This window comes from Zea mays, chromosome 9, assembly GCF_902167145.1.
Source record: "Zea mays cultivar B73 chromosome 9, Zm-B73-REFERENCE-NAM-5.0, whole genome shotgun sequence".
Lineage (NCBI taxonomy): Eukaryota > Viridiplantae > Streptophyta > Magnoliopsida > Poales > Poaceae > Zea > Zea mays.
The window spans coordinates 127185404-127204538 of NC_050104.1; the positions used below are offsets into that span (position 1 = coordinate 127185404).

The 19135-nt window shown below is 41.3% G+C and overlaps 1 protein-coding gene across 1 annotated transcript; it reads right to left on the reverse strand.

The window, feature by feature from the left end:
* Nucleotides 1–265: 265 nt before the first annotated feature.
* Nucleotides 266–6442, reverse strand: LOC100272729 (uncharacterized). Its single transcript, NM_001147182.1, has 4 exons — nucleotides 5906–6442; nucleotides 3353–3576; nucleotides 593–700; nucleotides 266–506 (listed from the first exon to the last, which is right to left on the reverse strand). The coding sequence occupies exons 1-4, from the start codon at nucleotides 6429–6431 to the stop codon at nucleotides 414–416; spliced, it is 951 nt and encodes a 316-aa protein (NP_001140654.1). The 5' UTR covers nucleotides 6432–6442; the 3' UTR covers nucleotides 266–413.
* Between the last annotated feature and the right edge of the window lie 12693 nt (nucleotides 6443–19135).

Genomic DNA, 19135 nt, shown 5'->3' on the forward strand with positions numbered 1-19135 from the left:
ATAATTATGAGATTTTAGTCTCTTTTAGCACCTATGTGAAGGACTACAGACTAAATCATTTTAGTCCATATTTTAGTCCTAGTGTTTGGCAAAAAAAAAGACTAAAAGGGACTAAAAACTAGAGACTAATCTTTAGTCCCTCTAACCAAATACCTCCTAAATATGCAGTTACGCACGCGGAATAAAAAAAGAAGCAATTGCGTTCTGCCATTTCAGCGTCAATCATATAGTGCTCGCTGACCCTCTTCATCTATTACACCAAAAAGGACCCTCCAGACTTCTGACATGTTATTTAGTTGATAAGGATATTAACTCCTCAAGAGTAACTGCACTGCGCCGCCTCCAGCCATACTAGTGTCCCTCTAATGCATGCCGCGAGCTTAAACTGGGATTTATCCAACAAACACAACGGCTCACAAGATAATTAACCGGACCATCTTTCCCAAGTACTGGAAGCATTTTGCAGCTTCTTTCAAGCACAAGTTCCTGTCCTTCCGAGTCCAGTGCTGCACAGTAGAAAAACCATGGGCTGCTCGTCAGAATAAACTCTAATGAAATCAGGAAATGATTTTCTTTTACCATCTATTGCTACCTTGCTGAGCTCATTCAGCTTCTCCCTGGCATCTTTTAGTAGAAGTTCAGCATCAGTATCCCACTTGTAGAACTCCAGATCCCTTCCTTCCAGAATCTTTTCGCAGATCTATTTCAAATTTTCAATTCACAAATCAGTTTACTATGCTTCTATTCAGGCACTACCTAAATTCTAGGGCAGTATATGCCCAGAGAGCAAAACGAGGTGTAGCACGAATTGTAGATTGTGATACTGCAGGTGGACCTCAAGTACCATGGTGATGAAACTTTTTTTGGCCAAATATAGGTGGACCTCATAGTGGGTACAAGCACACCAGCAGCCCCAAAATTTGTTAAATAATGCATCAGGTACATACAATGCACCAAACTCATAAATTTCTCGGTGATGTTTAAGTTACAAGGCTAGAAGCAACCGAGCCAGGGACGGTGGCAGCGGGTGGGGCTCGAGCCCCCTACCGCTCCTGAGCCCATAGAGCCCCTCTAAAGCCTCCCCTAAAATTGCATCATATATTTATCATTATGTGTTTTATGATTTTCATTTTTCATCGTTCATCGATGTTTCAATATAAGACTACTATATTTGTCTATTGTGAGTGGTTTAGTGCGAATATGTCGTTGTAGCGGTTTAGTTCAGCCTCGCCTAATATATTTCTGGCTCCATCCCTGAACCTAGCATGTGGCCCACCAAAACTTGGGCCAGCAAAATCTAGATGAAGGGCTCTACACACAGATGCCCCAGGTTCACATGGCCCAATTGGTTCTTTTGCACTATCCTAGACTTGCTGGTCATCACCTCCATATTTTTACCCTGAGGAGTCGGCTTCTCCTTAAGGGAAACTAAGGGGATTAGAGAGGCTAAAATCCCCTTGCTATTTAAAATTGAATAGCAAGGGGATTGTGGCCCCTCTAATCACCTTGCTCCCAAACATGCCCTAAGAGAAGTATTTGCACTTGTCATGGGATTGCTATCCTAAATTCCACCTCTATTTAGAAACTCTTAACTCCAATGTTTCAATGGAGGATGGTATCAAAGATGAATTTAGTTTATGGTGTTTTGACAAAATATCAAAGAATGTTACGTGGTGAGCTTTGTACAAACATAAAGTTTCACCAAAATATGTTGGATTCATTAAGAACATGTATAATGTTGTGACTAGTGCCGAACAAGTGATGGAGACAAGGATGACTTCTCGATTAAAATAGGACTACATCAAGGGTTAGTTTTGAGCCTTTACCTTTTTGTCTTGGTGATGGATGAGGTCACAAGGGACATACAAGGGTATATCCCTTACGTATGTTTTTTTGCGGACGATGTAGTGCTAGTTGATGAAAGTCAGGCAGGAGTAAATAGAAAAGTAGAGTTGTGGTGGGAGACTCTAGAGTCCAAAGATTTAGATTCACTAGAACTAAAACCGAATATACAAGATGTGACTTCGACACTACTACACATGAAGAAGAATATGTTAGTTTAGAAGATCAAGTAGTGCCCAAGAAGAATACCTTTCAGTATTTAGGAATTTAGGATCAATGCCATAGAGAGACACAAGTTTCGATAAAGCTGTTAGCCATAGAATCGAAGCAGTGTGTACGAAGCGGCATCAAGCATCTAGCGTTTTATGTGACAAGTGAATACCACAGAAGCTAAAAAGCAAGTTTTATAAGACAATGATTATAACTACTATGTTGTATGGTGCAAAATATTGGCCTACAAAAAGAGAACTTGTTCAACAGATAAATGTTATGAAAATGTATATGTTGTATTGGATTTATGGTCATAAAAAGAAGGGATCGAGTCCAAAACGATGTTATATGTGGTAACTAGAAGTAACACCAATTGAAGAAAAGTTTATCCAACAACGATTAGGATGTTTAGACATGTCCAACAGAGATCCCCAGAGCCACCAGTGTGTAGTGGAATCCTAAGACACGATAACAAAAGGAGACAGGCAGGAGAAATCGAAGTTGACGTGGAAAGAGGCAATAAAAAAGACTTGAAAGGATACATACCCAAAGATTAGCCTTGAATAGGAGTGCATGGAAAATTGCTATCCATATGTCTGAATCTTGACTTGTGGTTTTTGTTGGGTTGCTTGGGACTAAAAGGCTTTGTCATTATCGTTGTTGTTGATGTGATTAGCCTTAGCATAGGTCATGGGTTAGGACTAGGTTTATTAATCCAGCTTTGGGTTGTTTTGTGGTGCGACACCAGGTGGTTGTCTTCTTGATATGTTTCTGCCCCATCCTATTTCCTTTGTGACATAGAGGGGTGTTTTAAGGGACTGTTTTTCTTACAAAATACATTTCTCTTTTGCATGTTAGAGAAAAAAATGAAGGATGGAAGCTATTGGCCTGAGCTCTGAGAGGTGGGTAAGTCAAATTACATGTGGAGGTCAGACAATGCAGATTCCAGACACACAGCATGACAAGTGACAGGCCCTAATGCCTCAGAATACAACAATGGCCACCTTACTAGAGTGTCAAATGCCACAGAAAACATAGGTTACGTTGCAAAATATATGTTTCATGTCAGAACCAAGTTTATCTGTTCCAGGGGAGGGGGGACATTGGCATTTCTTGAACAGTTTAACTGCATTGCAATGGTACGAAAACCTAAATAATCTCATATAACTGAAAATTGGAGGAGCTTAGACTTTTCATATCTAGATAAGAAATCTATAATTGCAATATCTATATTTTAGCATTCTGGCAATGGCATAGATAAGTGGCATTAAACTTGAAAAGCAATAAGACAGTGTGTTACCTTATTGCCTATTGTGACACCTCCAGTTATATGAGCAAAATAGATATTGTAATAATGAGAGAGGAATGCAGGAGCGTTGCTCTCAGCCAGTTCAGTCAGATAAGCTGCATAAGTTGATCCCGAAGTACTCGGCTCTGGGATTGCAATCCCTTGTTTTCTGAACCACTCCAAATCTTTTGAAATGCTAGCTGAACGCTCCAAACCACTTTTCCTGAAGTAAACATCTGAATGAACATTAAATTAATTATATGTGAGTAATTAGCTGTCATTTATGTTTCAGTAATTTGGTTATTTTCCCCCTCAGGAGCTAGATCCAGATTTGAAATATTGAGCTGTGAACCTTAAACTTACGCCGTAAAATGTTTGGAAGAGTTCATGCAAATTATGCATTTGTGAAGCATCTAATTGAGGTGCTTGGAAGGCAAGGAAGGATATCATGATTGTTTTCAAACAACATTTTCTGATTGGTGAGGTTTGAAACAAGACATTTGAATGAACCACATGCCTATCTTTGTAGTTCGTAGATATGTTCAACAACTCAAGTGCACCAACATGGTAACACCTTCCAAGTATTTTTTATTAGAAAAATGTCTAAATTACTCCCCTCACCTATGGACAATGTTCACATAACCCCCTAAAGTATTTTTAGTTCATTTTACCCCTCCACTCCTTTGAGTTGGTTCAATTTACCCCTTAACAAATTTGCCTTTTTTGTTTCTCCACGTACAAGTTGAGTTTTAATTTCACATTTTTTATGTGATTGGGAACATCATAACTTACGTTCAAAAAATATGTTAAATTTTTTTTATCATTATTTCATATTTAGTTTTATACCATTAAAATTATCATCTAGTCTGATCTCTAGCCTTTCAAAATAATTATAAAAATTCATAATGTATTTTTCTAGGCTAAATTATGCTATTAGCTACTAACCAACAAAATTTGAACTGAAAACTCGGTTTGTACATAAAGAAATAAAAAAACAGATTTTGCTGAGGGGTAAATTGATCCAACTCAAAGGGGTGGAGGGGTAAAATGAACTAAAAATTATTTTAGATGGTTATGTGAACACTGTCCATGTGAGGGGAGTAATTTGGGCTTTTTCCTTTTTATTATTATGATCTGCCATCTACATTCCTGGCATCCTAAGGAATGTGTGAACGGTATGATAGTCACTACACACAGAGAATTCAATAACATGTCTCATTTCACTGCTCAGAATGCACCTTACACCATTAGCCAGTGACAACACCAATACAGAAATGTAGTACATTTCTGTGGTGTAACACATCTTACTCTATGCATGCCATTGACATTGCTGTCCAGCTATCACAAATTGGACTGGGATACCACAAGTACCGCAGTCCACACAATGACAATGCTACAAACTGAACCCTGGGTTATGTACTTATGTCACACGTTGCATGGTTTGCAGTGTATCTCCAGGTTGATGCTACAGAAGTCACTCCTATTATTAATATCAGACTCCGAGTGTACTCTATTTTAGTCAAATATAATAGAAAGAGATGTGGTATTGTAGTAAAATATAATAGAATGAGATGTGGTATTGTAGTCAAATCTAATAGAATGAGATGTGCAAAAAGAATAGATAGTTCTTAGCCAGGAAGATGTATCCATAGGGATTGAAGCTATCCAGGAAGTACAAATTACAAAGATACTGTCCAATCCATTGCCGACACCTGGAAACCTAACAAGCTCACCCAGGATCAATGGGCAATTGTGCCTTTTGCACAGGAGTCTAGCCAACTACGTCTAGGGATAGTTATAGCTTCCTCTAAAAATGGAAAGGCAATAGGTTACAGCACTAAGTCATTTAGCTAATTTTACAGAACTTGAGGTGTCGTCGTCTTGAACTGCACACTCTATATTGCTAAATGTGTTTGTTCAAATTCTAGTGTAGTAGACCATATTTTATATGTTGAGTTTTGAATGATCAGTAAATGTGCAACATATGGTGGTGGTTGTTTTGCTCAGTATTTGAACAAGTAAACGTAATCATCGCCATCCACATTAGGTTCCTGTGCTATATACTCCCCACATTCCAAATTTTAAGTTGCTCTGGATTTTCTAGGTACATAGCTTTTGGTAGGTATATATTAATGTTTAAATGTATTGTGTCTAGAAAAGACATAACGACTTACAATTCGGAATTGGAACGAATATTTGTTAGGGAACCATCAGTGTTCCGCCAATATCCATGTCCGATTATGATACCATATACAAAGAAAAGAAATTGTGAGATAGAATACAGGATGAGAGGTTTCCCTCTACACCAGTTACAATTGGTTCCCTCAACCTCAATATAACATATCTTCAACTAGCAATCCTTTCACAGAGGTGACAATGACACAGTATGATAAGAGCAATATGCGTGCGAGTATCCAAATGTAGCCAACATACACGCAAAAGCAGTGAAGCACATACGCAAATCAAAGACCGAGACCGAAATTCTAATTGCGGAAAATCACAGGCCACGACAATTAATCAAAATGGCACTCGCAGCAAAGAATGGGGATGAGAACTGTGACTCACAGGCGACATCGGTGGACTCGGCCACGACCCGCTCGATGGTTCCGAAGACGAGCCTGCTGTCCACCAGGTATCGCACGAACCCCTCCATGCTGGGCATCCATTCCCCTTCCTCGAGCTCGCCCTCATCCTCCTCCTCGTGTTCCTCCTTCACGCCGCCGCCGTCGTCCTCCTCAGCCTCGCCCTCCGACACCCCCGCCCCGGCGTCCGCGTCCTCCGTCCCCGACTTGTCTTTTATGGTGGTGCGCTTGGGGTTACGCAGGCGCATGGCGACAAAGCGCATCTCCTCAGCAACGCCCACCGACTCGCCGGGGTACTGCTTCGGGTACCGCCGTGGCCTCGGCTTCGACTTCGCTTCCTGTGGCGGCGCAGGCACCTCCGCAGCGACCGGGGGCGGAGGGGAGGGGGAGCAGCTGGTGGCAGTTAGGGATAGGATTCCGGGTCTGCGAGTGCTGAAGAAGCGGAGTTGAGCCACTCGCCGGGGTGGGGGCGGCGCGACCGCCGAGGCGGCGGCGTCGATTAGCGGCATGGGTTTAACCGTTTGAGGGGTTGGTTATCCGTTACTCCTGCAAGGGAATACTTGGCGATACCGCGGGTCTGTTCGACAGCTCGTGCATCTGCATTGAAGTTTGAAACATAAGATATAAGATGTAGATAAGTGTCCATTTTTCCTAAACTTTAGCACTGCAATTTTTTAAGTTTAGCTACTAAATAAATAAATAAATAGAGTAGCTAAAAATGCTATGCTAAAGTTTAGCACTTATTAGTATTTTAGCTTCATCAAATATATTAAATTGTGCTATAAGTGGTCCTCAAGCCTATTTTATATTAAATACCTCTTTCTCTCCCCTCCATTGGTCGCATGGTTCTCGTGTACCACAAGTGCTAAAGTTTAGCACTTTATTTAAGCACCCCTCATGTGCTAAAGTTTAGCACATTTGTTAAACTTTAGCACCAGAGAAACAAACAAGCCTTAAGAGACAGGAGATAGACTTAGAATTTTCCGAACATTATAAGAAGTTAATTATGGGTCGTTTAGAAACTTTTTGAAAGGGAAATAGGCTTACACATTTTCCTAAATTGATTTTGGTGGTTGAATTGACCAACACAAATAATTGGACTGACTAGTTTGCTCTAGTCTATAAGTTTTACAGGTGCCAAAGGTTCACAACAAGCCAATAAAAAGACCAAAGATGGGTTCAAATAAAGAGAGCTAAAGACATCCTAAAAGGCACCCTAGTCTGGCGCACCGGACTGTCCGATGTGCCACCGGACAGTGTCCGGTGCACCAGGGAACTCGAAGTTGAACTTGCCACCTTCGAGAAAATGGGAGGCCGCTCCGCTATAATTCACCGGACTGTCCGGTGACATACCAGACTGTCTGGTGTGCCAGCGGAGCAACGACTACTTCGCACGCAACGGTCGACTGCAACGCATTTAATGCGCACATGCGCACGTAGAGGACAGAGCACGCGTAGAAGGCGCACCGGACAGCCCAGAGGCCTCACCTGTCATAGCTCCAACGGTCAGAACCCAACGGCCGGCTGACGTGACTGGCGCACCGGACAGTGTCCGGTGGCGCACCGGACTGTCCGGTGCGCCATGCGACAGACAGCCTCCCAACAGCCACTTTTGGTGGTTGGGGCTATAAATACCCCAACCACCCCACATTCAATTGCATCCAAGTTTTCCACCTTCAACACGTTACAAGAGCTATAGCATTCAATTCTAGACACAACCAGAGAAATCAAATCCTCTCCCAAGTCCGGAATCACTCCAAATCAAATAGTGACTAGAGAGAGCGACATTTGTGTTCATTTGAGCTCTTGCGCTTGGATTGCTTCTTTTCTTTCTCATTCTTTCTTGTGATCAAACTCAATTGTAACCGAGGCAAGAGACACCAATTGTGTGGTGGTCCTTGCGGGAACTTTGTGTTCTGTTTGATTGAGAAGAGAAGCTCACTCAGTCTAAGTAACCGTTTGAGAGAGGGAAAGGGTTGAAAGAGACCCGGTCTTTGTGACCACCTCAACGGGGAGTAGGTTTGCGAGAACCGAACCTCGGTAAAACAAATCCTTGTGTCTCACTCTTTATTTGCTTGCGATTTGTTTTTCACCCTCTCTGTCGGACTCGTTCATATTTCTAATGCTAACCCGGCTTGTAGTTATGCTTAAGTTTATAAATTTCAGATTCGCCCTATTCACCCCCTCTAGGCGATTTTCACTTTTATTTTAGGCCTCGCTTGGATCCTTTAAATTAAATTCCATTCTAATAATGATAATTTAGACATGTATCAATTAAGCTAATACAGTTTTATATAAAATATATTTGTATACTATTATTAGCAAGTTGTCGAAGATATTTATGTGCTATATTTTATTATAGAGGAGTTTGCCGAAGAGCGCCTTATAAGTTGCAGAGTAGAATCATATTTTACTAATACATAAAATCATTTCCCATTCTCCACCCATGAATTTGAGATAGGCTTATATCTGAACTTTGAAAAGTGATGGAATGTCAAATTTTAAGCTAAATAAGTTACTTTGTTAAGTAAATTCCAATTCATCCAAAATGAATGGATCCAAATGCCCCTTTAGAGAAATTAGAATCTAGTTAACGCACTAGGCTACTTGGCTTGGAATTTGATATTCCACCACTTTCTAAAGCTTGATCTAAACTTTTCTCGGATTTATAAAGGGAAGGGACATAAATGATTTTATGTATCACCGATCTATGTTTCTACTATACAACTTAACGCTCTTCGGCTCGCGTCTGTATAGTAGAGATTTAGCAGATAAATATCTCTCTCATAGATGGCTAACAACAAATATATTATGTATAAAACCATATTAGCTTAATTGGTTTATGCCTAAATTATGGTTCTTAGAATGGAATTCAATTCAAATAATCCAAACGGGCAATCTAGATTTTCAATGACGTTTTTAACTTGCTAAACTCAAAGGGCTATTAAAAATGTATAAAACCAGATCTTCTGAGAGGTACAGTAAACTTGGTTGGGTGGAGTTCTCGATGTTAATAATCCAACGCCTCGGCGAACAGCTCCTCACAATCACTAAATTACTGCTCTGTTGGTTATCACTCGTGACACACGAATTACCTTGCCAAGAAGGCTTATCACTGTAAGCGCAATTAAGAACAGAAGCAAGAACAGGAAGAACACAATCAAACTCATATTGCTCATGAGGTTGGGGTCTCACAAATTGATGAACGACACCACTATTAAGGATAGATTGAATCTAAGCAAAACCCAATCCTAATGATGGTGGTGGCTGCTGATAAAAGAGGGTTTAGGTGCATGCAAGACCCCTATAGGCGTTTATAGTAGGCTCTCCACCACGACACTAATAGGCTCTCCACCACAATACGCGGACCAACAACACAAATGCAGTGTCGCAACACCAGAACAAAATCTAGACACTAACTTGTTTCGACGATCTCCGTTGACTCTGAAAGAATTTAAGATGGGACCAGTTGGGTTGGAAAAGCTTATCTCCTTATATTTCCATCCATAAAAAGAACTGAAAGGGAAATGTGCCCTCGGGCAATTTCTATTATGTTCTGGTGATTAAGTGTCCAACACATTTAATTAAGTTCTTATGTGCTAAATAAAGAGAGAAGTGCAAATCAAAGAGAAGGTACGTTTCTAGACTTAGTACATTGTTTTGAGTACTAACATATTTTATCTAAGTGCCAGAAACAGTGAGAAGATGAGAAGAAAAGAACCAAAAAGACTTGGCTCGGTGCAGCCAAAACTCAGCTCAGTCTGGCACACCGGACTGTCCGGTGTGCCAGGCTGGACTCCAGTGAAAAGGCCGCTCTCGGGAAAAATCGGCCGCGTATGGCTATAATTCACCGGACTGTCCGGTGGTGCACCGGACTGTCCGGTGAGCCAACGGTCGCCAGCGCAACGGTCGGCCGCGCAATCCGTAGGCGACGCGTGGCCCGCGCCAACGGTCGGCAGGGGGCATCGGACAGTGTCCGGTGCGCCAACTGGCCCGAAGGTGCAACGGTCGTCTGCGCCAGAAAATTAAGGAGATCGGCACCGGACCGTCTACAGTGACTGTCCGGTGGCGCACCGGACTGTCCGGTGCGTCACTCGACAGAAAACAAGGATGGTCTTCCTTGTTGGCCTCCGACGGCTCCTAGCTGCCTTGGGGCTATAAAAGGGACCCCTATGAGCATGGAGGAGTTACCCAAGCTTACAAGAAACATTCTAAGACTCCAAGACTCTAACTTCACGCATTCGATTCTTTGAGATAGTGACTTGAGCTCCATTTGTGTTGTGAACTCCGTGCGTTGTGTTTTGAGCTCAAGTTGTGACTTGTGTGCGTGATTGTGCTGTAGATTTGAGTCTTTTGTGTGTTGCTCTCCCCTCCCTTACTTCTATGCTTCTTTTGTGATCATCATTGTAAGGGCGAGAGGCTCCAAGTTGTGGAGATTCCTCGCAAACGGGAGAAAGACTAAGAAAGGAAAACCCGTGGTATTCAAGTTGATCATCGGATCACTTGAAAGGGGTTGAGTGCAACCCTCGTCCATTGGGACGCCACAACGTGGAAGTAGGCAAGTGTTACTTGGCCGAACCACGGGATAAAATTGTGTGTCTCTTATGTGCTTTCTCTTTGATTGTCTGTGTTCACAAGAGCTCGTATTCAAGCTACTTAGCCGTTCTAACTTTCATAATTAAGTTTTGTGGCTATTAGTGTTCAATTTTACAGGATTACCTATTCACCCCCCTCTAGGTGCTCTCAATTGATATCAGAGCCGTACTCTTCACGTAACGGACTAATCGCCCGAAGAGATGGATCCTAAGGGAAAGGGGATGATGGTCAACGACAAGGAAAAGGAGTCCTTCCTCAACGAGCCTAGAGACAACAAGCCCACTGACTCTGGCTCGAGTCACAAGAAGAAGGACGGGAAGAAGAAGAGGCGCATCAAGAAGATCGTCTACTACGACAGCGATGAATCTTCTTCTTCACCAAGAGACGATGACAATTCTTCATCAAAGAAAAAGACGGTTAATCAAAATTACTCTTTTGACTATTCTCGCATGCCGTACAATTTGAATGTGCATTTACTCTCTATTCCACTAGTGAAAGTTCCCTATGCCCGGGAACAGGATCTGGATGTCGCCTAGAGGGGGGGTGAATAGGCGAATAATAATTATCACTTTATAACTGGAAATTCTTACTCTACTCGAAGACTGGATCGCAGTGGAATGAAAGACCCTTCGAGTAGGTTGCAACGGAATTGAAGTTCCTGTCTTAAAATACCCTGCACTTCAAAGACAGCTTATACCACATATAAATATTGAAGTGCAAGTATAAACAACAAATAAGACAGAGAAACATCACACAACACAGAGCAGAGCACACAGACACAGGGATTTATCCCGAGGTTCGGCCAAGCCTGAAATGCTTGCCTAGTCCTCGTTGGAGTTAGCCACACCTGGGCTTGGAGTCTATTTCAACTCCTTCCTCCGTTTGCTCAGATCTGTCAGTATGACAGATAGAGCCTTCCACTATGTTGATATTGGTTACAACAACGCCGTGGCTGCTTACAGTCTTCTCGACAGCACTCCGGCAGAGTAACAATGCGCTCAAGACTTTGCTCTAGCTCTCAGCAGCACTTCTCCACTCTCTAAAGGCTTATAGCTTTGCCTCTACACAAACTAGAGAGATATACACGAGAGGGAGAGAGAGAATTGATCTAAATGATGTATACAATTGTTGGCTGCACTTGTGTTGTTGTTTGAGGCGCCTAGGGGTCCCTTTTATAGCCCCAAAAGGCCTAGGAGCCGTTGGAGCTTCATTTGGAAGCTCCCAGCCTTTCCTGGTTGCAGGCGCACCGGACTGTCCGGTGGCGCACCGGACAGTGAACAGTAACGGATCTGATTGACAGTTTCCTTCTCTGGAACAGCTAGCCGTTGGTGCACCGGATATGTCACTATTCACTGTCCTGTGCACCGGACAGAGTTACTATTCACTGTCCTGTGCACCGGACAGCTACTATTCACTGTCCTGTGCACCGGACAGCTACTATTCACTGTCCTGTGCACCAGTCAACAACACACTAAGTGCTTTTTCCTCCGTTCTTTCTCCGTTTGACTTCAACTTTTGGGAGGATTTTCCTGAGACTTAAACAAACACATTTAGAGTATAATCCAATTGATTTAGTCCTAGAAACTTACATCTTTCTTGTTCTTCTCATAGCTTTTCTGTTTTTCCTCCAACAGAGCTCAGAATGGTACTTTCTCTACAGAAAGAGTTAGAGAGCAAACCAAAGCACCAAACTTGTAGTAAGAGGTGTATGCAAAATGGTTGAACACTCAAACCTTACATACTTAACCTTTTTCATCATTTTACCCAATTTGGCTTGTTTGAGGTCGATGTTGGACTCTAAACCATCAAGTCAACTTGACTTGATCTAGATTGACATATCTGAGCCCCAACCCCCGTTCACTTCTCGAGCTTGATCTTGAGCCTTATGACTTACACCACATAATTGTAGATGTTACCTCATTGGTTGTAAGTCATGTCCTTATGTAGTGATCCTTGATGCACCATAACTCTTAACTCGATCAACCTTGACTTTGCAAGTCTTCTTCTTCACCCCTGGCTTTGGGTTCCTGGTCTCCTTGACCTTCTCCCGTGCACTCGGTACCTCGAAGCTCTTCTTGCCTCCATCCTTGGCTTGATCGGTTGTCTCTGAGTTACGCACACCGAGTCTCACTTAAGCAATGTCCATCTTACTTGTGATGTCCATTATCTATAGATAATCCAGTCTTTGGACCATCACACTTGTTCACTTGTGTTGAACCCTGTTAGCTTTGCATTAAGCACCTGTTCAACACTTAGCACACTTGTTAGTCCTTTAATTGGGTTGTCATCCAAACCACCAAAACCCACAAGAGAGCTTTCAATCTCCCCCTTTTTGGTGATTGATGGCAACACAATTAAAGCTTACACAACAATAAGATTTAAAGCACAAATTTTGAATTCTAAGTTTATAGAATGCTCCCCCTAAATATGTGCTTACATTAAAATATTAACTTTGGCCTTAAATGCCAAAATGCACATACTTAGGCTAATTCGAAGCATTGCTACACCTTAGTACCTGTGGGATGCATTGTGTGAAGAATCAAACCGTGATGCGTATAACACACAAATGCACAGAATCAGAGTTAAACACCAATTAAATAAATATACCATAGGAATATCAACCTACCACTATTCACCATTAAGATACCGATTTAAAGCGCTAGAACCACATGAATATCTATCACAGGATAAACACAGTAGATACCAATTGATTCATATCAACGGAAGCACTAATTTTGCATTATCACCATATAATACAACAAGAAGCATATGATAAGTATTATCAACAAACTAACACATTTTTCTTTAAGATCAAAGGAACTCAAGGAAACCCCTTTGAGTCCTTTAGCACACAAAAAATTAATCTTCATCCTTAAGATAAGCTTTCCTCTTTTGAGTCCTTTAGCACACAAAAAATTAACCTTCACCCTTAAGATAAGCTTTCCTCTCAGGTCGAGGTAAGCTTTAATGCACAAATTCTCCCCCTTTGACATCAAACACCAAAACCATATTCAAGCAAGAACATAGGATGATGTCAAGGGACAGCAGAGTATTAAGCAGGGAAAATGCAACACACTAACATTACTCCCCCTTACACATTAAACATATGCAACACAAGCATTGGAGAAAAATTAAGGTACAAATACGCAAAAAGGTCAATACCTCCTTTTGTACCTTTACCATGTTATGGTGTACTTTGCATCTAAGTAGGCGGAGTTCCTTTTGTCATCAATTCAAGATTTCCATCTTGAAAGTTTTATCTCTAGGGAGCTCCTTCACACTTGTGCCTGATCCTTTATCCTGACCTTTTCTTGTTGCTAAGACACCAAACTTAGAACAAGTTATAGTATTGTGGCACAAGATGAAGCTTCTATTCTAGTGATTACCAAGAGATACCAAATGAAGCACACTACCAAGGCTACTAATTGAAAGATCGTCACTGTCATAGCTCCATGATATTTAAAGATAAGCATTTAGGATCACCAACTATTATAGAGCACGAGCAATCTTTAAATATGCAATTACTCACAACTTTAGATACCAATTACTCGACTTGTGGAGGTACCCAAGTCCTGATTGCTCCATTTCTTGCTCATCTTCCCTTTTCCACCTTGAGACTATATAGGATCACTCAAGAAATAGTTAGTCTCAAAAGTCACAAATTATGTTTGCTCCCCCTAAAGTTGTGCATCAAGTATTTGAATGACTCGCACCTTGCACATTCTAGTATCCTCAGAACTAGAGGGGATCACAATGTACCTTGGTCTAGGCATAATATATCAATTGCATCACAAAAAGATACCAATTGAATAGATGACATAATACAAATTATGACTAGTGGAAACAATGCATGCCTCAAGATATATAACATTTTAAAAGCAACGTAGGCACACTTCACACATGATGATCATTGCAACACATATACCAATTGAAAAACGACAAGATCATGCATATAAAGCAAAACAATGTATAAGCACACCATGATTAAGAAGTATTTTCTTAGGTACACCAAAGGAAACAACAATTTAAAACATAAAGCACCTAAGCCAAGATACTACCAATTGAAAGGCAAGAACATAGCTATGATCACAATCGACGAAACTTCAAGATATTCAATGAAATTGCATAGTTCCATCCTTCATACCTTTGCCTTTTACCTGAATGCCATGAGATTCATTCTTTTTAGGTAGTGTGGAGTGAGAGCACCTGTTGTCACCAATTAAGGGCTCCTTATGCTCATGCACCTCATAACTCGAGAGGGTGCATTAGAGACACAACATGGATTTCTTATTTTGGTATACACAGAGTACCAAGACAAAGTAATAATGTGAAATGGACTAAACAAAACTATCATGCTTGCACATAGGTTAATACATAATCATTAAAAACCACACAACATGATTTACAAAAAGATACAGGTTTAGCCACATACACCAAGAGAGTTAATCATGGTAAATATATCAAATGAAAAGCTACCCATTGAATGATTCAAGAGATATAACCTATAAAGCACACAGTCATGATTGAGCAAGCATGATTATGATCTTGGAAGTCATGAATCATTAACTGAAAGATATTCAACACAAGCAATCTCAAAAGCATAACTACTCCAAGGGTAGGTATAGCACAACAATCCAACTTAAGAGCAATATTGATTGGAAATAATGCACTTAAGATACACGGGTACCGTCCTTTGGAGAGCGAGTTGCAGATTCTCATCAAAGTCCTTTGCTTGATTCACCAATAATGATTAAGGACCTCTACAACTTATTTAACTCGAGATGAACATGAGATTAGTATTGCACAATAATTCAACCTTGGGCCAATAAATAGACAATAAAATTGACAGCTTAAGCATAGAGTTTGAATTAACCATCTTAAGCTCTCCCAAGATCTTTAGTCCATCTCGAGGCATCTGCATGGTCTAGTTGGCACAGTTTTGTACCCATCTCAGGATGGGTCCATAACGTTCATCTAAAAGAGCCTTTGGTACCCAAATAGCAGTTGTGCTAGTTCTAGGTGATCTCATTACTGATCTAGCACAAGTGTATGATTTGGGTCTCCTAAGCGAATACGATTGAGATAAATTTACTTGCTTAGGAACCTTACCCTTCTTACATACCTTAGGTAGATGACCATGCTCACCACACATGTAGCAGAAGCGTCGCTCAACCTGACATGACACTTGTTGTTTGTCTTTTTTCTTAGTGAGGGTCATCTTGGAGGGTGCACGTCTTTGATTCTTCATGAGCGGACATGAAGTGATCATATGGTCCTTATCATTGCATCCAAAACATCTCCTCATTCCTTCATCCTTGTCTTTGTGTGGACAAGATGCAATGAAGTGACCTAATTCCTTGCACTTGAAGCACCTCCTTTTTCCTCTTCCCTTTTTGCTCTTGGATGACATAGAGAGATGATCAGTGCAAACAACATGACTAATTGAATTTTTACCTTTTTCCTTGTTCATGTTGATTTCTTCATTTATTGCTTTAGGAACATCCTTCTTATGGAGTTTAACACTTGATGCGGTTTCTCCTGTCTCAAGCTTCTTCACCACGTGTTCGTGGATATCTTGAGGAGGTTGAGCAATGCATCTTCTCCTTAGTTGCTTTGCTTTCTTGTTCCTTTCTTTTGATCCTGCAGCTTGATGCTCATTCAAAAATTTGCTTTCTTTTGAGCAACAGGGGTTAGCACATGGTGATATATTATCTAAATGCGCACATGTGCAAGAATGAGGTTCACATGAATTTAAGTTTGCAGTTACAACCTCATGAGCAACATCAAGCATGATATGGTCATCAACTAATTCATTATGAGAATAAGATAGCATATCATATTTTTCACTTAGAGCAAGTTTTTCTAAATTTATCATTTCTACTTGACTCTTAAGCATAGAATTCTCAGTTTTAAGTTGAGCAACATCAGATAATACATCATGATTAATTCTTTGCTCAAATAAAACAGATTCATACCGTTGGACCAAATTATCATGAGAGCACTTTAGCTCCTCATGTTCTTTGGTCATCTTCTCCAGGATGTCGTTGGTTTTGATGAGAGTCTCCTCTAGCCTGAGAAGCGTCTCGCCTTGTTCCTTGTTCCTCCTCAACAGCTTAACCAAGAGCACTTTGTCTTCTTTGTTGAGATGGGTGTAGAATCGGCGAATATCCTCTTCTTCCACATCACCGGTCTCATTTTCCCTGTCGTTATTATTAGTGGAAGCAATACAGGAAAATGTACCATGTGGTGATGAAGACTCATCCTCGCTATCATCCTCATATTCCTCCTCATCATCGCTTTCGTCTCCACTATCATTGTTAGCAATAAGACATTTATAACTAGTGGACGACAAACCTGTCAGTGAGGTGGATTCATCGTTTGGTTGCCATCGTTTTTCTTCTCCCTTTGAAAGGTTAGTACCACAAGCAACATAGGGAGTAGAAGTAGTATGATTGGACTCGGAATATTTTATTTTAATTCTAGTCCATAGATCATGAGCATCAACAAATAAATCACTATCACTACTCATGATGGCAAAATAAGCACCTCTAGAAAGAGAGTCAACTAAGATGTTGCAAGCATGGTGATTGAGAGATAGACATCTTAGTTCAACATTAGAAGGTTTTTTACTAATATCAGAGGGAAAAATACTTCTACTGAAGATCTGTCTCAAATCAGGATCAATATGCATGAAAGCATTATAAATAGACACAGACCAAGATTTATAATTAGAACCATCGCCTAGAAAAAGTTCTAGAGTTACCTCTTGTGATGACATCGTCATCTCCGGACGGCTAAGCCCACACTGGAGAGGCCTAGCTCTGATACCAATTAAAAGTTCCCTATGCCCGGGAACAGGATCTGGATGTCGCCTAGAGGAGGGGTGAATAGGCGAATAATAATTATCACTTTATAACTGGAAATTCTTACTCTACTCGAAGACTGGATCGCAGTGGAATGAAAGACCCTTCGAGTAGGTTGCAACGGAATTGAAGTTCCTGTCTTAAAATACCATGCACTTCAAAGACAGCTTATACCACATATAAATATTGAAGTGCAAGTATAAACAACAAATAAGACAGAGAAACAACACACAACACAGAGCAGAGCACATAGACACAGGGATTTATCCCGAGGTTCGGCCAAGCCTGAAATGCTTGCCTAGTCCTCGTTGGAGTTAGCCACACCTGGGCTTGGAGTTAGCCACACAAACTAGAGAGATATACACGAGAGGGAGAGAGAGAATTGATCTAAATGATGTATACAATTGTTGGCTGCACTTGTGTTGTTGTTTGAGGCGCCTAGGGGTCCCTTTTATAGCCCCAAAAGGCCTAGGAGCCGTTGGAGCTTCATTTGGAAGCTCCCAGCCTTTCCTGGTTGCGGGTGCACCGGACTGTCCGGTGACGCACCGGACAGTGAACAATAACGGATCTGATTGACAGTTTCCTTCTCTGGAACAGCTAGCCGTTGGTGCACCGGACAGGTTACTATTCACTGTCCTGTGCACCGGACAGGTCACTATTCACTGTCCTGTGCACCGGACACAGCTACTATTCATTGTCCTGTGCACCGGACACAGCTACTATTCACTGTCCTGTGCACCGGACACAGCTACTATTCACTGTCCTGTGCACTAGACAGAGTTACTATTCACTGTCCTGTGCACCGGACAGCTACTATTCACTGTCCTGTGCACCAGCCAACAGCACACTAAGTGTTTTTTCCTCCGTTCTTTCTCCGTTTGACTTCAACTTTTGGGAGGATTTTCCTGAGACTTAAACAAACACATTTAGAGTATAATCCAATTGATTTAGTCCTAGAAACTTACATCTTTCTTGTTCTTCTCATAGCTTTTCTGTTTTTCCTCCAACAGAGCTCAGAATGGTACTTTCTCTACAGAAAGAGTTAGAGAGCAAACCAAAGCACCAAACTTGTAGTAAGAGGTGTATGCAAAATGGTTGAACACTCAAACCTTACATACTTAACCTTTTTCATCGTTTTACCCAATTTGGCTTGTTTGAGGTCGATGTTGGACTCTAAACCATCAAGTCAACTTGACTTGATCTAGATTGACATATCTGAGCCCCAACCCCCGTTCACTTCTCGAGCTTGATCTTGAGCCTTATGACTTACACCACATAATTGTAGATGTTACCTCATTGGTTGTAAGTCATGTCCTTATGTAGTGATCCTTGATGCACCATAACTCTTAACTCGATCAACCTTGACTTTGCAAGTCTTCTTCTTCACCCCTGGCTTTGGGTTCCTGGTCTCCTTGACCTTCTCCCGTGCACTCGGTACCTCGAAGCTCTTCTTGCCTCCATCCTTGGCTTGATCGGTTGTCTCTGAGTTATGCACACCGAGTCTCACTTAAGCAATGTCCATCTTACTTGTGATGTCCATTATCTATAGATAATCCAGTCTTTGGACCATCACACTTGTTCACTTGTGTTGAACCCTGTTAGCTTTGCATTAAGCACATGTTCAACACTTAGCACACTTGTTAGTCCTTTAATTGGGTTGTCATCCAAACCACCAAAACCCACAAGAGAGCTTTCAACTAGGAAAACCTCCACACTTTGATGGAGAGGACTACTCATTTTGGAGTCATAAAATG